At 36.8% G+C, this 27,080-nt stretch overlaps 1 protein-coding gene across 12 annotated transcripts in view; it reads left to right on the top strand.

Annotated features, from left to right (window-relative positions):
• The window catches only part of USH2A (usherin), a 391,259-nt gene that overhangs the window by 314,177 nt on the left and 50,002 nt on the right, over positions 1-27,080 (top strand). For all 12 annotated transcript variants that reach the window (XR_014954513.1, XM_085577109.1, XM_085577108.1 and 9 more), the window contains 6 exons: positions 3,111-3,218; positions 3,783-3,966; positions 4,708-4,865; positions 11,984-12,142; positions 12,795-12,957; positions 18,806-19,160. Coding sequence is in view for 11 of the 12 variants with exons in the window: in XM_085577109.1 (XP_085433235.1) it covers positions 3,111-3,218; positions 3,783-3,966; positions 4,708-4,865; positions 11,984-12,142; positions 12,795-12,957; positions 18,806-19,160 (1,127 nt within the window). In the remaining variant the exon portion in view is untranslated. The remainder of the gene's footprint in view (positions 1-3,110; positions 3,219-3,782; positions 3,967-4,707; positions 4,866-11,983; positions 12,143-12,794; positions 12,958-18,805; positions 19,161-27,080) is intronic.

The following is a 27,080-nucleotide window of genomic DNA, read 5'->3' as shown; positions in this document are numbered from 1 at the left end:
CTTTTGGCAAATAATAAGTGCTGCAACAATATAATGTACCACTTAAGTTGACAAAAAAAAAATAAAAAATTAAGAATTCCCCACAATAGTAAACCAAAAAAGAAGAGGAGGGGAGAAATATGCTCTGGTGAACAATCACGTAGAGACATTAGAAAAGCAAAATGCTGTTTATATTTCAATATTGTTTTACTTGTTATTTTTATTACAAATTACATACATAGATTTGCACAGAGCTTTCCAAGCATAAGACAAGGTGTCTAATGCAAAGCTTTAATAATCTAGGTAAAAATCTCCTGTGACTGCTCCATATATGGCTAGAATTAAAGGTATCAGAATTTCACCAATAAATTTAGTGAAACCATGTACTCTTTTTTAGTGCTCATTTTTCTCTTTTAAGTGTAGTTGTAAATGAGTATTGCTTTATTATGCATGTTTCCTTTAAAAGTGAACATGACTCCCTTTAGGGGAATTCAAGTAATTTGTTGCCACAGTAATCTTTTCTATCCTGAAATGTTAAATACTTGGCTTTCCTCCATGCTTCTGCCTCTCTCCAGTCTGCAACTGTCATTTTCTCCCTCCTTACTTTTATACACAGTGTTCAGATGATTTTTTTCTCTTCCAGTTCATGATTAGGTTACAGCAAGGGCTGTCCCTCTGAGTCATCTCTTTATTTTCTCTCCTTCACATCTTGTTCAATTTGTTAAGCAGCCTGCATGTCTTCCATTCAGTATTTTACCATCCTACATAGTTGCTGGTTCTTCTTTCACTCTACTTGTTTGTAATATATTTTAATTAAAATATCTTGGTACAGGATGTAAGAAAGGATTCGTTTATAAACAGAGGTCTTGCAGAGGCATTTTTGTTGCCACAGAATTGCATTGTTCTTGAAATAATTCCATTTAGACACAGGAGCTACATCAAAAGCATGCTGTTAAGACCACAAAGCCACATGCTTAAAAATTGACCTATATAATACCTATGAATTGACCTGTATAATCCTAAATCAGCCTCTTCCACACAAGCAATCCACATTACACAGCAGTACAGTCATTTGTTCATAGGGTTACTGCCTAGTTCAGTCCACAATCTGTGCCTCTTCCAGGGAGGAATAAAATGAAGCTCCTCTATGGAGAGCTGCTGCCTCAGCTTTGGCTGTGTTTAGTGGATTAATTCCTTCTGGGAGTCTCAGTGTAGATGGGCCTAATTGTGCTTCTGCCCAGAGCTACGTTCCCCTTCAAGGAGATGGGAACATGGGAACGTGGAGCACAGGGAGGGAGGCAACTGGGACCAAGCGTGGATCGCTGCGGGCTGTGGCATGGACTGCCAAAGGGAGCAGCCTGACACCCAGGGCTTTCCTCTTTGTTCAAGCTGTGCTACTGAGGAAGGCACTTCTCAGTCTTTCAGTTTGTCACAACCACCTCTTCTTCGTTTTCATTACCTTGCCTGAATTTCCTGAGCTTTCAGAGCTGCAGCTGAAGACTGCACCAGTTGTGCTTGGATATTTAAGGTTTTGCATGACAGTCAGGTCCAAGGAATCCCAAATGACTTCCTGGCAGCTCCAAGGAGATTTTTGGTTCTGTCTCTTTGAGTCGGTATCCTGATTCTGAGAGAGAAATTGTTCTCTTTCACGTTTTTGAGTTTATGTTTTTTTTACAGAGTTGGTTGGGGGGGATTTTTTGTTTTGGTACTGTTTTAAGACATTTGGAATGTTCAGCAAGTTGGTGTTAGTGAAGCATGTGTACACTCTAGGGTTGTACAAGAAAAACTCTCAAATTACAATTAATCAGGCTGGAGACCACATGTTGGAGGGAGTTTAAGAAAGGACTGTGCCACAAAGTCTGTGAACAAAAGGGGATCAGTTTGTATTGTACAATGTCCTGGCACTAGGAATTCATAGTTTTTGAGTGTTTAGTTTTGCAATTTTAATATTTTCAAAGAAATTTTGTGCATAATTTGCTTCTTGTATTTTTTTGTACCCTTTACATTCAGGAACAGGTACGTTTGTTTAATGTATTATGAGGTGTTAACAAAGGGGTCCTTGAATATGTGAGAAAGGGGTTTTTGGTGTTTGTGCCTGGTGGTCAATTTTGAGAAATATCTGAAAGAATAGTTTGCCAAAGGTGCTGTGTTGTGGGCTAGAGGGTGCTGTGTGGAGAAGGCTGACCAGCAGTTCAAGCTGAGCTCTAAGGTGATCTCACAGTGGTCTGCATCCTTAACAATTTAACTGCAAGAAGCCTTTAATGGGTGCACAGAATTGGCTATTCTAAAAGCTCAGTATCTTAGCCAAATGATGAGAGCAACTTATGAGGATCCCTGAAGTCAAATTCTTAAGCCACAGGCAATGTGATGTCAAATCTGAAGTCATCAACACACAGCACAAGAATGTTTGAAAATTTCCAAAGAAAAGGCAAAGCAATATATTCTCATCTCATTCAAAGATCTACAGGATAGAAGGTTTCAGCTGAAAAAAAAAAAAAATTACAACTAAAATTAATATATTTGAATGAGGGCTTGGTTTTCAGTTCAACTTCTAACTGCTTTGTAGTATTTATTGTAAAGTCTTGTATCAAATAGGGGAAAAAATAGAGGGAAAATAAAAAATAGAACTTGGGAAGGTGGCAGGAGTATCCTTGGAATTATTTGCAATGTCATAGTAGGTTTCATATACAATTGAGTATTTTATTATCTTATTATTGCAAATGTATTTGTAATACATTTTCAAAACATTAAAGGCTCTTCAGGTTTTCAAGTCCAAAACTCTAATCAATTACACTTTCAGGTGTTTTTCTGCATTGCAAGTGTCATCTCAGTTTTTTGATTTAAAGTTGATTCAGGTATATGAGGGATATCCATAGCTCCATTTCAGAATTATCAGACATTCAGTCTGAATTGGTCTTTGGGTCTTTTAAATCAGTAGAGGATATATGTCTAAATTAGTGGGAATTCACCATTTCAGTATTGTTCAGGTATAATATCAGAATAGCTCATACTTTATGTTTGCCAAAAATGCTAAAAGTTAACTTTAAGTCCAGTAACTTTCTATGCAGCAATATAATTCCTGGAATGATTGATGTCAACATCTCAGCCTAAACTCTGTTTGCTCTTTTTAGGTCTGCAGCCATACACTAATTACAGCTTTGTGCTTATTGCATGCACATCTGCTGGGTGTGCTTCCAGCCAACCACTTTCAGGTCAAACTTTACAAGCTGCTCCTCATGGTAAGGGAGAAAGTCATTCTTATAGAACTGCAAAGAGATGGTCGTATGGGCTTGTGTCTTCTGACGGATTAACAAGGTGCACAACTCCACTGTCATCCATCAAGCTATCATGTAGAAATTTACACAAGAGAATCTGTCTCTCTTGGAGTTTTTGTATCTTGCCACAATAACCTTACTACCTGGCACTGTATTTCTATTTTCTTGTTGTGAAAATTTCCCCAAATTCATCTCTAAATTCTTTAGCTTCATTAACAAAGAATTAGAAGATTAATATTTTTTAAAGCACAACAAATGAATATACAGAGACTACTGGGCATATAAAGGCTGCAGCCTTTGGCCTTGTTCTCCATTAATCTTTACCTTGTCATATTGGTAGCATTTGTTATAGGATAAATAAAAAAAGTGTGTTAAATTCCATCATTCTCCCTGGCAATGTTTTATGTTTTCATTACATTCCTGAAAACAATGTAGTTGCAGCACAAGTATGGGGAAAAAAAAAACAAAAACAAACCACCTTTGAGTTTCTATCATAAAATTAAAATAGTGTCATTTTGATGTTAATAGGGGTATGGCCAAAACCTCATCATATCATAGTCAGCTCAACAGAAGTGGAAATGTACTGGAGTGAACCAGAGGAGCCCAATGGGCTCATTACTCATTATCGATTATTCCGTGATGGAGAGCAGATTTTCCTGGGTGGCAGTACAGACCTGAATTTCACAGATGTTAACCTGCAGCCTAACAGTAGGTAAGGCATCTAAAGAGCCCTGGTAACAGGTGAAAGACCTTGAAAAACATAGGTACTTGTGTTAGCGAAATGTACAAAATAGAACTTATTGTGAACAAAAGAAAACTCTCTTAAAATATTACTTTATTACTGAAAACTGGTAGAGCACTTTCACAAGTCTTTCAAATGTTAGAAAGACATTAATCAAAGACCTTTTAATTTTTGTTTTGTTTTTGAGAATAGGTCATTCTGATTCAAAGAAGAAAAGCTTTTTTCATTTTTTTTCTTGGATGGCTTGTTGGTAGTTCAGTGAAAGGTATTTTTCCATCATGGAATATACTCTGAAAAATGTCAGGCTTTATATGACAAACAGCACTGCACATGGTATATAATATTCCGGCACAAACTGAACATACAGGCTCAAAAGTGACTGCTGATATTTTTATAAAAGTAAATTAGTTTTGACACTTTTTTGAGTCAATATTTCTCTTACTTATGTAAGCTAATTAAAATTTTAGTGTTAATATTTAGTACAGTATTTAGTATTAGTATTTGAGTTTTGTTATCTAATGTTCTATAGTAATTGTTAGTCTAAATTTCTTTCCTCACATTAAGAAAACTTAAATGTGAAAATCTTTACTAATTCAGTATTTCTAATACTCATTGTATTCACTTTAAATGGGTGAAAATGGAAATGTTGTGTTACTGATATGCCTAAAGCTTCTAACTGCAGTGTCTACTGATCTTTTTGTGTTTGTGCAGATATGTTTACCAGCTGGAAGCCAGCACTTGGGGCGGCAGCAACACTAGTGATAAATATGTTATACAAACACCAGCAGGAACACCAGAGAAAATTCATGTCCCATATAATGTCACAGTAATTGATGCATATTCCATATTTCTAGCTTGGGATGTGCCAGGTAAAAATGTATTTCTATGTAGTACTTCGTAGCAAAATGAATGGATTTAAAAATTAATATTTCCAGGTAGGCAGCTGAATCATTCTGATATTTTTATTCTTCGTATTTAGTTTTAGTGTTTGTGATTTAAATATCCAGTGTCTAAAGCTGTTGTGTCCTAGAGGCATATTATTTAAATAATATTGATCTAGATACTTGATATGGGTATTGTGAGGTTTAGCTGAGCAAAATCCTGCATGTTTTGGTGTTATGAACTATTACTGAGTGCAAATAGTGAAAAAAGCCAAAAAAAAAAAAGTTTACTGTTCATACTTACCTGAGTTATCATCAGGGAAACCTGATAACCTTTTAGCTTGTGTGAGAGAGATCCTGTGCTCACTTTGACCTGATTGAGCAAATTTTACTTGCCTGAGCACTTTAGTGTAATGTGGATATGTTACCTGGCAGTATGGTGGTTCAGCAAAGGCCCAGAAATATTTTTCCTCTCATTATTCTTCTCCTGAACATGATCAGGTGGCCTTTACTTGCCATAAAGCTGGGCTAACAGCAATAATTGAATTATAGAATATCCTTGTAAGAGAAACTATGCAATGTTTCATCAATATAGATCATAGCTTAAGTGATTGGAGCACTTTACTGATATAAAAATTATATGCTGTATTTATTGTGGGACAATGAGAGTCTTGTAATGAACAATCTTTTGTCTAGTGTAGTTCATTTCCAAAAAGGTTTTCTACTTTGTAGATACTGGGTTTTTTCAGTTAAAATTTCATCAGTTTTTTTAGAAATTTCAGATGTTTGCATATTGCACTAATAACCATATGGGTTTTATCAGTGAATTCACGGGGGGTTTTAATATCTTTTGTTCCTAATTATTTAATATGTTCTATCCTTGCCTAGCAAGGGTCAATTGGCATTAAATATAAAGTCACCTAGAAAAAATATTTTGCCTTCAAGACTGGGATTGCAAGTATTGTGGCAGTGCTTAGCAGTGCTCACCCTACCCATTTAAGCAATGATTAATAAATCTATAATACCCTGAGCTGTCAATCTTTTAGTTTTCAGGAGCACAAAATCCATTATAGAAATGCTATAATATATGAAAAAGATTAAAATCTTAAATTAAACTTTTCCCCCTACTGCCTGAAAGGATTTAGAACCCTGCAGAAGGCAGGTGAATTCAAATGGCATATAATCTACAGTTGGTTTTATTGAAAAGTGACTCATGCTGTATTATAGTTTTGATAATAAATATAATTTAAAGTACAAAATGTTCAGCAACATTATAAATAGATTTAAAACATAAGAAGGTACTGGAATGGCATAGGCTGTGAATAGTGGGGCGTTTCCCAGGAAAGCTGGTCGTTGTTCTAGACCATTTCCAGCTGCTTAAATTCCTTTTACTCATAGTAGGTTACAAGCCTGCAAGGAGAGCCAGGTTCTGTGTAGGTACATTTCATTATGTTGCAATTAGGATTAGGCACACAATTAAGATTGTGTCTGTTCCTGATACCACAGAATCAGAGGGATGAGGAGGAGGCTGGACATTATGGATCTGCAGAAGATGCATGGTTCATGTATTCACACATCTATAGAAATCATTCTCCTCAGATGGGAAGGGAACATGTCCTTCTTTCCAGATATTGGGACACACTTTGAACACTTATGTCACTTTTGTGGATATTTCATAACTTCTTTGCCTTCTTGTTGAGAGGCTAATTATTTAACTTTTTAAATATGAAGAAGAGATTTTCATACTGTGCTTCTCTTGGGTATTGTCCTGGTTTCAGCTAAAATGGAGTTTATTTTCTTCCTAGTTAAGAAAAAGACAGGAAAGCAAATCTTGCTGCTCCTTTTATTATAGCACTTCAGGGCCACTAGTTGATCTTATAAAAATGGGGAGTACTAATAGCAGAGAAATGTTACTGAATGTTACTGAAAGCTACAATGCTACTAAAGCCTGTTGGCAGAAGCATAGTTCTATGCAGAAGCTAGGAAATTAATTATGACCCTTCATAATGCTGCTTTATGCTCAGTCTGAGGTCCTTTGTGGTGCTAGAGTTGTTTTGTTTTTTTGGTTTTTTTTCCTTAAGAGTAAGGCTGCAGAGGATGCAGGTGGAGGTTTATTCTGGAAGTTCTGATCTTCTGGAATAGCACAGATCCCATTAACATGTCCTATCATACAGGTGTCTGGGGTCGTATACATCCCCAGCTTAGTGGGATTAGCATGAAATGTCTGCTGCTTCTTATCCTTATTTATGTCCATGTACATAGAGTATTTTTATTTTTCTGATCTGTTGCCTTTCTGTGCATAAATCCTTGTTTTTAGGCAACCTAAGTTTTCCTTATAAGGTTAGAATGCACCTTTATTTATAAGGATTGTCAGGTTTGGCAGTCACTCTTGGACAAAACTGTTCTTTTCACTGGTGTAGACTCGATGTCAAAAAAAGTGCTTTTAATTAACAGAGTTTTGATGAGAAGGTACTTGTTCATAGTGTCTTCCTGTCTGTGGCTATCAGAGCTGCTTTGGCATTCTGTCTTATCTGCTATAATAAATTTGGATCAAATAATTACCCTCAGGATTAATTATGGACATATCGTATTACACAGACCTTCCTCTTGGATGCTTTCATTATAACATTTCAGCATCTGTAATATATGTAAATCTTGTGACTTTATGTATCTGTAGCATTTCAAAACTCCTGACTTAGCTAAAGAGCAAGGTGGCCCAGTAGTGGTTACAGTGATGGATTCAGACAAAAATAATTGACACACCTCACTCACTGAGGAAAATAGGGCTTTATTTTCTGAAATAGGTATTCCATTATTTTATGTGGCATTGCCTCAGTGCACAGACCTCAGAGGTGTGGTACATCTCACTGATATGCTAAGGAGGGATATATTACAATTATTATGGAACAACTGTTAGTGGATAGAGGCAAAAGAACAAAAGGGAAAAAAATGCCATCACATAATTTTCCCAAGATATAACCATAAATGTTATGGATAGGTAGGCAGGTAGGCATCCTGCATTCCAGCTCATTGACAATCCCACTGGTCCTCACCAGGGACCTGATTCTTCTGGGTGTCTTCAATTCCTGCTGGTGGTAACTTGAAAGCTGAGCATGCTCAGAATAGGACCCTGTCCTCTGCTCTGAGGATACCTGCTTCATATGTTAATGATCATCTGGATTAAAATATTTTCTTCTTCATCATAATGTAACACTCTATCCACCTCTAGGTTTGCTTGTCAGTTAGAATGACAGTTGTGTGAAATCTGGATTCTTACTTTATTCTTTTTGGTATCAAACTTTTGAATACCATGCATTTGTAACAGCTTCCCCAACTAACCTGGTTTCTTGTAGACTAGCAAATGGAACTTTTGATAGAAAGTCACATGCTCTCATTTTTGTTTTTTTTGAGTAAATTATTGTTTGCTCCACCTCTCTGTAGGATAAGCTTTTCAAGTTCAATATACGAAGTTCTGAATCTTGCAAACAGTCAGCATCACCAGCTGTTACTGTTTTCAGAGTCTTGGTGGGAATCCTTGATGCAACCAGATTGAGACATCTGGATATCTGAAGCATAATGTAAATAGTTAATCTCAGGAAGCCAAATAGATTGTTTTGTGAATTTAAATATTAAAATATAACTTTAAAAGAGATGATGTTTCTGTTCCAGGATTTGTTTCCTATAAGTGAAGAAGTTTAGTTGTTTAGTGATTTTCCTTTAATTGTGATATGATTTCACATCATAGTAAAGAATTTTTCAGCAATTAACTTCAAACAGATTCTGTGTGACCAGTCTGTAAGTCTGTGACTTTTTACCCCCAATTGTAAGCATCTTGTGCTGCAAATTCTATTTTTGACCTAGCCTAGCTTTGAAGCACACAGAGCCATCGAATCTAATTTGCAGAGTTTTACACAGATTTGTCCATTAAATGTTATCCAAATATGCCCAGAAAAACCCAGGGTTTCATTTGATTGATTTGTCCCATTGCAAAATATTCACCTGCTGTGAAATGAAGTCACAGAGGGAAAAAAAATGTGGAATAATTTAACTTTTTTGTTTGTAAAGATAATCAGGGTTTTTCTGATTACATCTTAACTTCATAAATGTTAAATAACCTATCAGCATCTAGTTGTTGTAAATTATGAAAAAGAGTATTGCTGGGAATATTAACCAACTAAATCCTTGTTCTTTAGTGAACATGAAAATGTGTTATGGCAGGTTGTCATTGTGCTCATGGTAACTTTGACACCAAATAACAAAACTGCCATTTGCATTTAGGGTAAATTGGTTCACTTGTGCTTTTACGCTTCCTTTTATTCTGACATAAATTTATGAACTCTGGAACTAACCAAGTCGTGTGGTTTCCCAGATGACTTTAACAAATATGCCCATTTCATTTCCTTCAGTCATCAGAGCACACAAGGTAGTGGTTTCAGACTGGCTGCAGATGCTGAAGGCTGTTCTGAACGAAAGGGGTTTTTTGCAATCTTCTGTGTTGTAAGAGTATATATTACAATTTTTCAGATTAGGAAGTTATCCTTTGATCTTCGTAGTCATTGAATTTGATCAAAGTGTAGAAGGATTCCATTGGACACTGGAATTTTTCAGGATGCTTATGTGATTTTATTTACAATTTCATATTCACTTCTTGAGAGTATTTTTCTCCTGAGCATATTTGTTACTGGTATCATTCCTAATATAGTGCAACATTTAGCAGAATTTAAGATTTTGTGTTTCAGGTGTGAGGTGGTGTTTTTTTAATAATTTCTGATATGGACTGAGCACTGTCCAGCATTGTTGGATAGGTCATTTATTTTGAAATAAGTGTTCTTTGCTGCATACTGATGGCTGGATTCAGCTGTCTTTGTTTATATTTAATCTTCCTTGGGAAATCAAGCATTCTGAATAGCTTCAATTTCAAAGGTTTCTGGTGATTTTTGCCTAGGATAAATGCACTGATGAGATGCAAAAAACTGAATTATATCACTCACATATAGGAATGGGTTTTTCTAGCTGAAATGCCTGGTCAGTTTTCAGGACTGGAGAAGAAGGGGACCTTAACAAGGAGATTAAATAAAGGTTTCTATTGCTGTGCTCTTTACCATTTCAAACTCTTTCAAATAGGCTGTTGTATACTTTACAGACCTTCCAGTTATAGGGTGGAAATACTACTGCTACTACTACTAGTAATAATAATTATTATTATTTGTCTTTAACAACGTATTTTTAATTACTGGAAAAATTCTATGCTGCAAACTCAAGTGCACTCTTCTGGAACATTTCATATGCTGTATATCAGGCAAAAAAAATTTTTTCTTTGATGCAAAACCAGTCTACCTCAAGATCACCTCTCAGAGGTTTACTCTGTAGCATTGTCCTTCATTTAGAAAGTTGTATTTCTGTTATTCCATTCTTAATGATTAGATCTTGGTATTTTTCTTGTAACTTTTACACTGAAGAAGGAAAATTTTACAGAGGAATTTTTGCATTTTTTGTGTCCTTCTCCCTTCACCTCTTCCAACAGCTCCTAACAACATCTTTGTTCTTCCTGTAAGCTGAGTAGTTGAATAAGATTGAAGTCATGGCTCTACTTCAGGGCTATTTTTCAGCTTTTTAGTGTAATGGCATTTTCTTTGTCTAGCATCTAGTCAGGCAGCCGAATGTTATTTCTTTGGGATTTTTATATTCTCTTTTTCTTATGAGAATTGTAAAAACATGGTGTTACAAAGATTTTTCTGATCTTTCAAAGTACATCAGTTGTTCATAGTACCAGAACTAAACTTGAAATCTCTGATTTCTTGCAAACTTTTGTTCTTTAGTTATATATACTCAAATACATACTTAGCTAAAAAAACCCATCTAACAGATGCACAACAGTGGGAACAAAATGCTCTTTGTAGCTTCAGGGTAGTAGTATCAACATAGATGCTTTATCAGAAAAGGACCAAAATTGTAATTAGGAGAAAAAGCTGGGTTGTTTTCCAGAGTTACAAATGGAAAGATTCTCAAGGTCTGGACAAGTCTCAGAACTGCTCACAGGCATCTGGTCCTTGTTGCACTCACAAAGACACCTCTGTGTTGAAAGAGAAATGTGATTTTACTGATAAGATATATCTTGACTCATCTCAGAAAGGAACCTTGTCTGGTCTGTATTCTGTCCTTTCTTAAGGCTGTTCCTTATGTGACTGCAGAATGAAGGAAATACACTTAATGCAAACTCTTCTTTGGTCATCCTCTTGGTTTTATGAAATTGCTGCTGTCTGCATGGATCAGTCTACAGTAGGCAAAAATTCAAAAGCCTACAGCCCATTTCCTAATAAAAAATACTGCTCAAGGAAACCAAAAATCAAACAAAACCTCCAATCAATCAACCAAATCCCTCTGAGATGCCATGTGGAAAAAGAAAAGAGAGCATCCAAGAACACCAGCCTATTGTTCTAAAGGGATGGGATATGGCCTAGCTTGTTCTTCTGAAGGAACTGAGTTCTCAAGAAAACTAACTGACAGCATGGGGATAAGAATAGATGGGGAAAATGTGTGAATTCAAATACTGAAAAATGAGAGAGGTTTCTTTTTTTAACAAAAACTGAAGAGTTTGTTTTTACATCATTTAAAATTACATGTTTCTTGGCTCAAGCTATTGTATTGTACTCTACTGATGAAGCAGCCTAAGAATCTACACTCAGCGACTGCTGTTGGGCTAAAAAGGCATAATTTGCTGAATGGTTGCAATTCACCTGTTCCATCATATGACTATTCAAACAGCAGTGCTTAGTAGCTGTTACTCCTCCAAAATACATAAAAGCTGCCTGTTTCCAAGTCATAAGGTCGGTCTTCCCAGAAGTGGCAATTGCAAAACAGGCATTGACTGAATTGAATTTTGATTCTTACCTAAGAACCATAATGTCTGTCTTCAACTTGTAATCTGCAGATGGATCTGTTTCAGTTTATATTTAAATGATTGTAGTTTTCAAAAGAAGCTGTAGGGAAAACCTCCAGAGGGGGCTTACATTTAAAATTGCATGTGATGAATTGGCTCTTTGAAGTTGTCCTGCGCTGTTGTTAGTGTTTCAGATAATCACTGGTTCCTCTCTGTTTCACAACAGGCATATTCATTGTCAATGTGCCTTTGGAATACAACATCCTACTAAATGCAAGCAGTCCCACTCTGCTGCTGAAGCCGGTAGGACGTGCACATTTTGCCTTTGTTGATGGCCTGGATCCCTACACCCTGTATGAAATAAGAATACAAGTATGCCAGAATGGTAAGACAATTTAAAACACACATCTGTGTGGCTGGAAGGGATTTTCCAGGTAGATGCAACTCTGCAAAACAGGTGAAATTCTTTTATTGGAGTCAATAATGGATTGGAGTCCATTATTGGAGTCAAATTGGAGTCAAATGTTTACCTAGTAAAAAGGTCTAGCACTGAATGAAGCATTAAATATTTCTCCATCTATCATGATACATATATCATGAATATATCAAATGGAGGTTAAAAATATGAACTTCATTAAAGGTTCTTCACAAGCAGCTTAAAGATCTTTGAAAAAGGATGTACAGAGCTGAATCAGTTCTGTAACTACTCACCAACAAGAAGTGGTGATCATAAAGACAGGAGACGAGAGCCCAAAAATTAGAAATTCCCTTTGATGGAAATTTCCAAAAACCTATTGAGATAAGTATTTCTAAAATGACAATTTTGAACCAATTTGCTCCTCACTCACACTGCTGAAAATCAGGAGTAATTAATCTGTAGGGTTGTGGTAATTTAAAGAAGTATTTAACAATGAAATGAGGTGAAATGAGACACCATTTCCACCAGCAGCTTCTTTGCTTGATGTTCATTTGCCTTTAATGTATTTTTTTTGTTGAGGAAAAAGCTCTTATCCCTACACAAACTTCTGTTTCTGTAGGTGGATGTGGAGTGGGTGGTCAAACATATTCAAGAACTGCTGAAGCACCTCCCAGAGAACTAAGCCCACCTGTTGTTAAAGCAATTGGACCTGCACTCATAGAAGTCAAATGGGCACCACCCAGGAAACCAAATGGCATAATTACTAACTACTTTATCTACAGGTAAATGCCCATATCACCTCAGATTCTTTGTCCTACTTAACGGTTCCTTTCTTTATTCCTTGATTTTCTGGGAGGTGAAGAAAGGTGTAGATGCCCATGAAACAATATATATATATAAAAAACCTTTCAAATGCTAAGGTAAAATGCTGATCTATGGATGACCATGTTGGGAATATGAACTCAAGCAAGAATCATCTTCCTGAAGTACAAATGACAAAAAGCATGTGAAAGTACATTTTAGAAATTCAAGGGAACAAAAAATCTTAGAAAAAGTTTGTCGGATATTATACTGTGCTTACCAGGACCACTAGGTACAAACTTCAATCTTCTCTGATCAACAGTTGAGAATTTTGTAGTGGAAAGAGGAGTAATTCACCAATTCTGAGACTTTTAAAGGCAGAAAAAGGTACCTAGGTTCCTAAAACAGATCCATTTTCCAAGATAATTTATGTTCCTAAATAAGTCATCTGGACAGTGATTACAGTGTGTCTGTTTGTGTACCTTGGTGATTGTATCCATCTGCCCTATGTAGGTTGTTGACTGATGCATTCTCACTTGCTATGAGTTTCCTAAGCCCTGCGTGAGGACTTTTCTGTACAGACAGCAGTGTTTAGGGCAGTAGGAAACTAGCAGAGCACAATCTCTGCTGTGCCTGTTGAGCCTTTGTTAAAAACTCACTGAAGCAATCTTAAATGGCTTCAGAGGTCAGAGTATATAAAACTCAAGACATATATTTGAGAGGGATTTAAACTCTGAAGTTCCTGGGTTTTCCAGCTCTTAAGTATTTGTAGCAAACACATGCTGGGCTGATCCTAGCCTCCTACAAAGAGTTTGGGACTTTTCATTATATTAGAGATGTGACTGAGAAGACAGGAAATCCAATTACCTTTTGGAATCCTCAGTGATAATTAATATAAATTCACTTAAAGAAGTTAGTGGTCTCCAAAAATTCCTGCTGTCTTGAAATACCCTTTTGTTTGCTTTTTCTTAATTGTCTGATCAAAACCCCAAGTCCCTCCCCTGCATAAAGAGGAATAAAGTGTATGTTATAGCCCAAGACATGTCTTCACTCTGTTGGTTTTGTAAATAAAGCTGATGATTACTGCTGCTATTCCATGGCAACCATGGAAAGGGAAAACAGGAAATATAATGCAGAAAGCCTGCTTCAGTGAAAAATACTGTAAATTGAATTTGACAGCATTTGATGGCATTTGATTATTCTAGTCACAGCCAAACAATGATATAAAGAGTAATATGAAACAGAATGTGTTACTGCCTAGCAGACTCAAAAGCAATAAACCTTCCTCCAATGTGACACAATCACTTCACAATCATAATTGTAGCCTGTTTGATACCTCTGAGTACAGCAGAAGGGCACTGACTGACATAGATACATTTTGTTTTTTATTTAAAGTGAAATGAAAATGGCGCACTGGGGCTCCAGATACAATCGGTATATTCACCTACATAGGCATGAATCACTTGGCAGTTATTTCAGCTGAAGTTTAAATGTGCTTAGACAACAACAATATCAAATCTTTCTCAGATAGCTGCAAAAAAATCAGAAATGGGATGTAAGCACATAGTTCTTTTTCATTTTGTAGCCACACATGGCTGTACATTGTTATAGCAGCAAGACTGCAGTATTTCCATGGGAGGTTATGGAATGTAATTTCTTCAGTATGTGCCTCTTCCTTACTGCATCACCACCAAAATAAATTCATTTAACTCAAAACCTGGAATGCTTGTGGACCTGGTGTGTGTGCAGATCTGTGCATTAATGTGGCAGGACTCGTGCTTTCCTCTAGCATCATAAAACTACTCCCAAGTTTGCAGCTAGAAACCAAATAATTAAAGTGTTATTTTATGATAGAGGATATAGTGATTTTTTTATTATTATTATTCATAAAGCAGGTTTAAACACAGATCTGAGGCTTTTAAACTTTTCTAGCAAGGATCGCAACTTAGAAGAGTTTGTGAATGAGAAAAGATCTGGTTCATGAGATAATCATCTGATCTAGTTCTGTTCCCATTCATTATGATCTAGTTCTGTTCCCATTCATTATGACATAACATTGCTCTACCAAACACAGAAGTTGCAAGTCTGAAAAAAAATTATGAAAATAGATTCTATCTATTTGTTGCTGCATTTTAGTAAGTCACATGGGCTAATGGAACTGCTCCCTATTTATTAACAGGATGCATTGTGTAGGAGGCACATGAGGTGGCTCTTACAGACATATTGCCTGTAAAATTAGAAGTGTTTTGGTTGGTATCTTCCTTAAGGGAGTGTCTGAATTTTTCTGTCAAACTGTCGTTGTCCTGCCCAATAAGATTATATTATTTAGTGTATATTTGTGAGATTGAAATGTAACTCTCATCTCATTAGCTGAGCAGTCATGTTGGTGAAAATGTAGCAGAAAAATCAAAAGGCATTTAAGTTAGAAGACATGTCTCAGTGGCTGTCGTGGCTTGCAGCAGAGAGCCTTCCAAATGGACTCTTTATGATTAGTTCATTGCTTAACTGTATACCCTTAACCATGAGTTGCACCCAAGACAGCTTCCAAGGAACATATGTCACTGGATGGCTTAATGTAGGAATCCCTATGGATGGTTTTGTCATTGAATGCAAGAAGTCCTGAAGGCTTTTATTTACACCTGTAATTGATCTAATATGCCAATCTAAACTAGTATGTTACATGTAATAACTTTAAATTCCTTATGTTTTTTGTTTATTTGGTTGGTTTTTTTGCATCAGAACTCATGTTTAAAAAAAACCACCCCAAATCATGAGAGCTACATTAGTGTGGATTGGTTGAATACAAATGTAAGTGGGGTTTCTTTGTTTAATTAAATGTGAAATTGCAGAGGGGGAGCACTGTGAATGTTGCATTGTTCCCCCACATTTGACAGCGTCATTCCCCGATTGTTTGAATTTTACCCCAAGACTTCTCAGTGTTCCTAAAAATAACTCACTGTTAAGGAAAGCAGCAGGCACTGCTAAAACATGTAATTTAGTTGTATGGTGAAAGGTAAACATGTGAGGAATAATTCTGGTTTGACCCTGGGGACCTCGGGGATTCACCGCTGCCGCGCACACAAGGAAGCCGAGGGGCGAGCGCTGCAGTCAGCGCTGCTGCAGCACAGCTCTGGAGTTATCTGTTACAAAGGAGATTACATCCTCCTTCTTGTGTCATCTGCCTCAGATTGGCACTGGGGCAGGGAGAATTTGCCCTTATAAAAATAACTATCTGAACGTCTTCAAAATGAATGTAAGCAGCAAATCAGACTATGCAGATTAAGAGACAGCTTCCAGCTCTTGGAAATGTTATTCTCTCCTTTGCAGCTCATTGTACACAAGAAATACTTCCAGTTAAATGAGCAGCTGAATCTTAAATCTTAAAACGATTGAAATGATTACAGATTGTTCAACCACTTCTGTTCAAAGTTTATTCATACATGAAGATATTCTGGTTTTTAGCACTACAGATGGAACCATTTACCTAACCATAAGTTTCATTCATTAAATATTCAGCAGTAATAAGATCTAAATACTTAACCAGGCTACACTGTACAGCTCTGCCTGTGAATCAGCTTACAGTTGGTGGCATATTTGATCATTCAGTGTGAAAAAACTGTTTATCACAGAGTGTAGAATATTTATAAAACATAAATTTATGTATTCATTCAAGTTCCATACTGTTTGGTCAGCAAGACACATTAAATGTGACTTTCTTACATTAAAATGTATTTTCTTCCCTTATTTACAGTGTTTTTTTAGACATGTTTTTGGGTACACAGACAAAAAACTATATTTTTAGGTGCAGGAGAAAGATGTAGTAGTGATTCACCTTTCAAAATTATATGTCTTGCATTACGTCAGTGAACAGCATCCAAGGGGAAGAGTTCTGTGGAAGGTTTAACTTGCCCTTATAATAGACCATGGGCAATTGTATTAAAATTGTTGCTGGCATTTTGGAGACAATGGGAAATTTTGGACCCTGACTTTTACAGAGAGACCAAGAATTTCTAGTGAATCTTTCCTGCTTCTTCTATCTGCCAATCTTTGCCCAGTTCTGCAAACCAACCCTCAGCAACAACATGTCTCACAATTTGCCAATTTCACTATGATAAAGGTACTATACCTGAAAACTCTTACTTTTTTTAAAAAAATCACACTTTAACAGTGCCCATATAATCTGCTTATCTCAGAATTTAGGAATACACATTTAGTTTCATATGAGAAAATAATGTCTTTGTTCCTGCCTTATGTATGCATATAGACAAAAGATGAATAAACAGCTGTGTACACACATGCATTCATTATGTTCTTCATATTTGCATGTTTGCATATTTGCATGTTACCTGGGAATATATTATTACAAGCAGCTAAGATTATCAGTTTTAAAAAATCACTGTTTTTTTATTATTAAATTAAATCCTGGTTTGACCTAACAAGATAAAATCCAACAGCATTCTTTGAAACACAGATTTTTTTCTTGCCAAAGAAATGTTCTTCAGTTTCTGGTGTGTGTGTGTAGTGATGATGACACCCAGTAGCCAGACAAACCAATTTTACTTCTGCAAATTTGCCCTACTTGCAATAAAGTGGCAGATAATGTAATTTGGATTTTTGTTGTTGGCATGGAGGGTGAAAGTGTTTTTCTGTTCTGCAAAAGCCAAGGTTCCTGTGAAGAGTAGAAAATACTTAAATTCATGTGCAGTACAGACAAACTATCACTGAGATTTATCACAGTGTTTAAATGTAACCAACTTAATTTCACACAAACATTTTTATGCCAAGTGAAAGAATTGATTTGATAACTCTGTTTTGAAGATGAATACTCAGCTTATTAAAACTGCTGTAAATTATATAGAAGAAGGGGGCATATTACAAAGGGGCTGAGGATCGTCTGCAATCTCTGGTACTCAGAATATCACCAGGTCCAAGGCAAGTATATCTGCAGTAATAATGCTATATATATACATATGTATGTGTGTGTCTATGTATACATATATGTACAAAAAGGAAAACCCATTGTGCCAAAAACCAATAAAATTAATTTTCTTCATGTGTCTTAGGTTTGCATTTTTAAACAAAAACAATGGTGGAAAAAAATATGTTGTTTATTACAGAAAACACTACATGTGATATTTTAATATGGTTTGGTGGTGGAGCTGCAAATTTAGCTAAGTTAATGCACAAGGGATTACTTATTCAATTTGCAAGAAACAATGGGATATTTAGTGTGAGCAAACCAGATTTTGAAAGTGCACAGCTTTAGTTTTGAGGGCATGATAGAATATTTATCCCTTATTCACTGGGTAGCATTTTTCTCAAGTAAACTGGTCACAAGTTTTCCATAAATGAGGGATTCTGAGATGAGTACCTCAGTAAATAAATTGATTTTCAGAAATGCTGAAAACTTGCACTCGTATTTCAATTTAAGGTATTGCTTGGAAACTACAGAAAGATTTAAAATTTCATGTTCTAAGTTCTGAAAGTCTCATTTGTGGTGAGTTCTATCCTAGAAGGACAACATACTCTGCTGCCCTGGACTGTGACAGCACACTTGTTTGTCATGTTTTATAGTATTCTTCTAGATAAATAAAAATAATTGAGTCCCTCAAAAATCTCTTTTTCACTACTCTGAATCTAACACAAGTTCCAGGAAATGCTTTTAAGATGCAAAGATAGCTAGTCAGCTCCTTGTGTGTATGTAATGCATGGAAATAATTTCTGTATTTTTCTGAGATACAAGTTGAACTCGGAACTTTAGGATCAACTATTACGGGACTGCTGAAGCTGTTTTCTATTTTAAACACACTGCTTTTGATTTAATTCCAGACGTCCTGTGGGCAGTCAAGAAGAGCTACTCTTGTTCATCTGGACTGAAGGACCTCTGGAATTCATCGACGCGTCCGATGCTCTCCAGCCTTTTACTCTCTATGAGTATCGTGCCAGATCTCAGAATTCCATGGGGTCTGTGGACAGCTTGTGGGCTTCAGCCCAGACTCTGGAGGCTCCCCCGTGGGGCATGGGAGCCCCTTGGGCACAAGCCACGGGCGCGTACTCAGTGCAGCTGAACTGGAGCCAGCCGGCGTCCCCCAATGGTGTCGTATCTCTGTACCGGGTGGTCTACCAAGAGAAGCGCAGTGACCCCACATTCAGCACCCCAGCTGTCACAGCACTCACCGTAATGGTAAGGACTGCACCACAGAACCAGTTTTAAGATGTTTCACTCTGCTTTGATCTCTGTTGCATTTTAAAATCTCCCTTAACGCTGGTTAGAAAAGTGAGGTTTCCAATTAATTATCTGTCGTTTTGTTGGCTTAAGTTTTGTGTTTGGCCCAGTGCAGACTGAAACATTTCAGATTAATATTGGGCTTCTGGTAGGAGCAAGTAGATTACTCAAAAGCATGGATGTGTCATGTCTGGAGGAGTTAAGGACATGGCGTTTGTTAGCCTTGCTCTCAAAATACTGTCCTGAAATTTTTGGCTGACTGACAAAATAGTTTCACAGGACCTGCACAAAGACCAGCAGTATAACTCCTCCTTGTATAGAATTCTATTTTTTATTTCAGCTGGAATCATAAAATGAATTAATTAATTAGTAATTACATACTTCATATATGCAACCCATTTGCATGTTCCCCTCATAATTAATCAGTAATAAAATAAGTTCTACTTTTATTTCCAGTTCACGTACTTATATTAGAATGTTATTTTATCCTGTGATCTGTCTTTACCTTCCTTTTCTTTTCCTGTTTCTATTCAGTATGTGAAAGGATTTGGGAAAAGGCATTGTTTCGTGAACTGACTAACAACATTGTCTAAACCAGTGACAGAAAGAGTTGTGTTTTGTGCATTTACCCCTGTTCCTTCCCCCTATTTATTGCATTCTAGTCTTTCTATAGCAAGACAGCTTGGTCTGTAGTTGGACTGAACTGTTGTATATTAGGACAGCTTGTGTACTTGGTTGTCTTCTGAAAAGAAATTTTAAGGAGGTTGTAATAAAGTTTGGTTTCCTCAGCAGTGCCACCTCAAGTTCATAAACCTAGAGTCTTCATAGTCCATGACAGTATTAAATAACACCAGAAATCCCCTGAATTCTTTATTATCCCAATTTTAAAGTATGTAGTTGGCAATTCATGTAAGATCCCAAAAAGATTTTTCTGGAATACCCAGTAGTAACCTTTGAGTAACTTTCTCAGTCAAATTTCCACATGACACAATGAAAGGAATTTCCAGATTGGTAATCTTACATACTCTTGATCATAGGGTTTCAAACCAGTTTTGTCTAGCTTTCTAAATGGATTAGGTTTGTAATTTTTTTTTTGAAAAGGATAACAGTTTCTGAACTGAGTTATAGAAATAATATATTTTTGCCTTCTGAAGCAGTTGTATTCACATTGCACAGCATGCAAGGCTTAAAAAAAGTAGACTGGGATTATAAAGTTCAGTGGCATTTTGGTACTTAGCTCCCTTAACTTCTTCTAAGAAAAATGACCAGTGTTATAATTGTGATGATGCACACAGCAATTTCACTGGTTTTAAAACCAGTGAAAAGCCAGGGCTTCTCCTACTACTCTGCTTCAGCAGCATGCAATGTGTTGCTGAGCATCAGAATTGACCTGGTTGGTCATGCATTACAATGTCTTCTAAGCATGCCAACAACAACAGAAAATGTCCAAGATGGTTGTACTGTGGGCAATAAAATCTACCAAAATGGTATTTTAAATAATGTTGCTACAGTGTGTTTCTTTAACAGCATCAGTTAAAAGCCCTTTAGATTAACAAGCTATTATTTACTGAATTAGTATTTTCCTGGCTCCAAAATCCTTTATTTTCCCCAAACACTATCCTGAATCAAAATGACATTCTGGCAGCATATGTATAGCTGTTCTACTAGCATTGCAGCAAAGCTGGCATGTATGGTTTTTCTACTGTTCTTTGTCCTGAACATGGGTCAATTATGGTATTTGCTATCCATTTTTATGTAAAATATTATACTACCCTTTGGAGACAAATCTTTTTGCACGTCTCCTCCATCAGTTGCAGTCACTGTAAGCTGTTGCAGCTGCATTAACTGAGTAGAATTGTTGATGATTTATACCAAGGACCTGAGATCTGAATCCTACCTCTTCTGAATATAGCAGAACAGCTAAAGCTTTGAATGAAAGGTATTGACATAAAGTGTATGGAGCCCTGTTATCAAGATAACTGCAGGAGGTTAGGTCAATTATCCCAGCAGGCAAAAACCTGGACACCAACTTTCAAAGTTACAGATGCTTAAAAGTAGAATTTTATCATGAAATTGCTGCTATACCCTTAACTTTAACTTTGTGAATGAGATACTTTAATTAAAATGTAATTTTATTGAAGGAACTAGAATTCCAATGATTAAACTTCTGCCCCTTTAAAATATAGCCTTCATGGGTACTAGGCTAAATCATTTAATCTCCTAAAGCATCTCTATTGGAGCTCCCTCATGGGATATGCCATTAGTCATTCTCTCTCAAAAGCTTCCATGTTACAAGTAAGACTTAAAGTATTAAGAAAGCAATGAGTTTGGTCCTTTATTTAATCTGTTAGACTCCATTCTTATCCCATTAGATTATTCCAGAAAAAAAAAGCCATGCTAGAATCACAGTGGCTGATCCCACCCTTGCACTTGTCAGTTGCACCTTGGTTGCTTGCCCCGGGACTTAAAGCTTGACCAAAATTTACAGGACAAATACAACTAAGCTTTTGCTAATGTCCCTGCAGACTGTTCTTATATGACAACTTCATATCCATCCATTTCAGAGCCAAATGAGAAGCATCTTCTGCATTTTCAAACAGCTTTACAGACCTATCCACTGTACTTTCCCCAAATCCAGCTATTTACTCCTCATTGAGATGTATTTGAGTTGCTATGTCAAAGGTATGGCTGTCTAGTACCTTAAGGTTATCACTGACCCCTTGAAATTTTACACTGCCTGTGGAGATAAGAAGGAGAACTCAATTCTCAGAGCAAAAGCCGTTACCCCTGAAATGAAAGGAGGGTGTCCTGCACCATTAGAAGCAAGTGACATACACGTGAGCCATTTTGATTCTTCACAGTTAAAGAGCAGTGTCACCCATTTCCTTAGCTTGTTTGGCCAGGAGTATAGTGACAGATGTTAGGTGACAGCGAGTTAAACTGACATTCTGGTTTATTTGCAGAGCAAAGTCAAGTCAAGACTGGTTACAGCAGCACAAGTGTCTCCCACAATGTCTTTGCAGTTCATTTTAACCCTCTAAAGCAGGAATCGTATTTAGTGTTTTGAAAGCATTAACATGAGACAGATGTGTTTACAGGGGAATGGATTGGCAGTAGGTTCCCTTATAGGAATCTGCATAAAGTGACCAGATTGTCAAAGCAAGCTTCTCACTCTTGTGAACTTAGGACTTAAGCCTGTGAACACAGAACCCAGAGCTGATTTCATTATAAAGCCAATGAGTGCATGCCAAATGTCATCAAAGCATCACAGCTCTTTAACTGCTATATTCCAAATTTTGTTGTGAGGTAGAACTGTGGGTAGGTTTGGACATTTCTTGATAGACATTTTGTGGGTGTGTAATGCTGTTTTTTTTCCATGACAATTATATCAAGTGTTTGATTGTTTATTGGGAGCAGGAAAATTCAAAGCCAGGAAGATGAGTAAAAAAACATAAAAATATGTAGCTGTTTGAAAACACTAGGAGAAAGAAAAGCATCCAGAAGGTTAAAAAGGAAAACTGCCTGCTATGTGCAGTGCCCCCCAGTTATTATTATTATTATAATTATGCATAATCAAGGTGTGTTAAATTCACCTCAGCCAAGTGTAGATCAAAATGCAATGTGCTTGTTAGAGGATGCAAGAGATAGGTGTAAGTATTATAGGCCTTACTCCTGGGAAATCCTGCACCTATGCACAGGTCTTCTCACAATGTGTTCTGCAATATGAGGCTCTCAGGCCAAATGTATCCTTAAAGGCTTTTTTTTTTTTTTTTGGCATGACCATGCCAGCTTGGGGTGAAAAATTAATATGTCTCTTAGCTGCTATCACTGCCCCAGCAAAGCCTCTGATTTGGATGCAGCTGTGCTAACAGTTGAGAACACATATTGGCTTCCCTTGCATTATTTGGGGAGATGGTATATAACTGCACTGGCCAAGCTTCTCTTGGCAGGTGCTGTGACAGGGAAATCTGTAGACATATTGCAGAATAGCAGTAATAAAGACTTTGGTAGGAGGATGACGCTTTGATTAACATGATTGTGTTATTATAAGCAGACAGAATTTTCATATCAAATAAACTGAGTCAGAATATTAAGTATAGTTTACTTGTTGAAAATCTCCATATAAAAAATAATATATCAGAAATATTTTTGAGTGGCCAGTACTGCAATATATTCATGCCTCCTATGCAGGATTTTACAGATTTCTGGAATCATGCATCCAGAGTTAGTTTCTTCTTTTAATTACATTTAAAAATACATAATGCATTCATGTGTTGTCCTTCACTTCTATTTCTTCATATAGACCTGAGAACATTTGGCAGGATTAGAGGTGAGATACCACATAGTGATTAACTTCCTTGTACAGACTATTCAGTAATGCAGTATTTAGTGCAGTACATGGCAACATTCTCATAGAAGTAATGAAGATTGTAACCTCGAGAATAGGAAGGAAATATGCCAAGGAGAGGCACTGGTGAAACTTTTTTATATATGCCTATCGCATATGCCTGGGAAATTGAGTGCACCCTAAGAAAAGAGGATGAGTGTAAGTGAAGGAATCCCTGTACAAGCCATAAATTCAGAAGATGTGCTACTTAGCAATGAGTGAAAGCTGTAAATGGCAGTGGAGGGCAAAAATTAATTAGGCTACTGTACTGCTGTTAGGCAGTGGAAAGTGGCCACCACCAGAAACAAGATGGCTGCTCAGCAGTGCCCTAATGCAGCCAAAAGATCATCTCCTTAGCTCTGCAAGGGCTTATGGGCTAGGGGAAATCATACACAGATGACTAATTTTTTTATGGTTCACAGACGATCAAAGTGAAATTCAGCAGCTGTTCAGGACAAGTGACCACTCTAACGGCTGTAATATAACCTGCTAAATAGAGAGGGAATTGCATGAGAGCAAGAGGTTAGCTGTGATTATCGGCAGGTGAGTGCTTTATTGAAGTTGAAAGACCATTAACATTGATGGAGTAATTATTTCAACTTGAAAGTAATTACCTTGATGGGTGATAACTTCTCCAGTGTTCCCAGATTTGATTGGACCAAACAGTTGTGAACTCTTGAAGCCTAGAAAAATATTACAACAATACTGCGATGTTTAAATTACTAAAACCACTGTTAGAGTATTTTAATTATGCCTAACAGTGAAAAGATTTTAATGTACAACAACTGGTGACCTCTCATGTATAGAGACATTTGCTTTCTAATTTCAATGAAATGATCCTCACCTACTATGTATGTGCTGTATGTGATGGGTTTGCAAATTAATTGCTTGACTTAAATGCAGTTTTTAAGATTCAAAGTCTAGTTAGCACAATTTCAGGAAGGGTTTGTACTGGAATTTCTCTAATTGTTTTATTTGCCAGGAAAGCCCAGTAATGTAAAATGCTTTCCATATTTTAATCTCTAGACCTGTTCAGTTTACACAGGATGAAAACAGGACAAGTGCTTCTTCACATTGAAGGCTGCTTAAAAAAAGTGTGTGAGGCAATCTGTGTCTCACAGATTCTGTTGTTTCCATGCTGCTGCAGAATATGCTGGATTTGGCACTATAGCTCTGTTTAAATAAGCATTTGGATTGGCACTATGATACCCCTCCAGAAACTGATTAAGTGCTTCAGTAAGCCTCACCTATCAAGACAGACATGTAGAATTGCCTAATTAGAGCAGAAAGGATGAAATGGATTGTTGCACAACTTTGATGATTTTAAAGCACTGTAGTAATAGAACTGGAGGGGAGTGGTGAGCGAGAAAGAGAGAGGCTTCAGCTCTTCTATTTATACCATCCTTGCCGTAAACAAGTCCACTTCAGTGTCTCCTGGATGTTTCCAGCAGCCACAGGAGCATAGCTTTAGATTCTGCTGGAACTCTGCCAGGAAGGGAGGAATCCTTGTGAATTAGGAAGGAAAGGTTTGTCTGGTGTCTGTGAGGTCTTAATATGTTGTCAGGCAACTGGTGATTTGAATAATTGAAGGTTACAGCAAAGAAGTTTATTTAACTTCTTTTATTCTTTCATGTTTTCTCCCTAATTCATTTAGCTACATGAAGCTGACACAATTTTGTCTTTCAATAAATTTTTGGACTAGATAGAAGTAAAAACACTGATACAGTTATGTCTGCCCACACCTAACCATACTCTAGCTTGACTGGGCCAGAGTTCCTGGATCAATAGGTAATTTCTTCTACAAATAAATTAGTTGCCTATTTGGAAAAATCTGGTGTATTTTATCCTTGGGCTTCTCCTTGTGCAAAGTCCATTTCTCACCCATTGTGTTGTCTTTTTTGATGAGTGAAACACGTGTAGAACTAAATCTTTTGAGAGATACAGTGTCTGACTTCAGACACCTAACCTAGTTAAGAGCATGAATGTCCTCTACAGACCATGAAATGTTCAGAACATCTTAGGCATGGATATTTATCCCTTGGGCTGAGGCTGTTCACATGAGACTGCTTTCCTGTGGTCCACTTGTGTGCCACTACTCATAAGTGTCAGTCAAAGAAGGTGGGTGATTTGTACAGTGATTAATCAGCTTTCTTAACCCACACAATGGAATGATGCAGCTTGACAAGTTTAAAAGATTATATTCTTTGGCAGAAAGATGGTGGTGGGCAGCACTCTGGAAGTTTTAATCTTTACTGTGTGTGCACCTGCAGCCATGAGAGAATAGGGGACCACCCAACAAAACTTAAAGGCTGATGACTAAAATGAGATTGCATAAATGCTCCATATGCAGTTTCTCTATGTATGTTTTTATATATGTTTTTAATTTATGTTTTTCTCTGTGATTTTTTTTTGTCTGCATTTCAGTTGTGAGAATAAGATCAAGCTAACCAGACAGTGTACAAAAACACCACTGACAGAATTTTTTATAATTTGTAAAAACCAAATAAATAAAACAGAAACCCCCACAAAGCTTCATCTTATTAAGTATAATTTGTTAGGAAGATGTAATATGGGAAAATTATTCCCTTTGTGCCCAGTTATGTGACTGCACTAAATCAGCTTTAAAAAGCAACATTTTAGCAAGCTACAGATGCTTTTTCATTTATAAGTAGAAAATAAAGATGAAGAAGGAGAAGGCAGAAATTTGTTGGGTAATATGTACAGCTGTTTTTCAAATTAGATATCTGTTTAAAATTTTTTAATTGGATTTGACTAGATTTTAATTCACACTTAACCAACATCTTTAAGTGGATGTATCAGGCAACTCCAAGATAACACTCTTTGTTGGTGAAGTCATAGGGCAGCTTCCTAAAATCCCCAGGGTCATGCCCAACAGTTACAGATACAGGAATTCTTCAGCTGATAATTAGAAAGGCCACTCTTCTGCCCCCATCCTACCATTCAGTCCCACTTCCCTCCACAGATAAGGTCTTTTATTCAAATTGGCAGAGAAGTGTCATGTCACATGCTTATATTTCATAGGGAATTTTATCAAGAAAAGGGTATTTTTAATAAACAGAGAATCCTACTTTTTTTTTTTTTTCCTTAAAGAAAAAAAAAAAAGGCAGCAAAAGCAAGCCATAGGACTCATGAGAATTGGTAATATAACATAGAACCTCATACCACTGGGGACTCCATTTGAATCTAATCCAGGTCTACAATCACCAAAGTCATTCTCATCAAACAGCCATGGGGTGTCTTATGCAAGATAAGTTTAGTATTCTCAGCTGACCTCCTGTCCTTTCTCTTTACTGCTCCCTTTTGAATCCATTCCCATCACTCAGCTTCACAGCCTCATTCAAGCTCATCTCCTCTATGCTTGTTGCAGTTTCCCATTTTCTGCCTGCCAAGTGACCTCTCTCTCTCTTCTCTTTTCAGACTTTACGAAAAGCCCTGGAATGCATGTATAATCTTGCCTATAATCTTGCCCC

The sequence above is a fragment of the Lonchura striata genome, chromosome 3, assembly GCF_050655825.1.
Source record: "Lonchura striata isolate lonStrDom1 chromosome 3, ASM5065582v1, whole genome shotgun sequence".
NCBI classification, from domain to species: domain Eukaryota; kingdom Metazoa; phylum Chordata; class Aves; order Passeriformes; family Estrildidae; genus Lonchura; species Lonchura striata.
The sequence above is the reverse complement of the archived record's forward strand: the minus strand, read 5'-3'. Positions and strand labels throughout refer to the sequence as shown.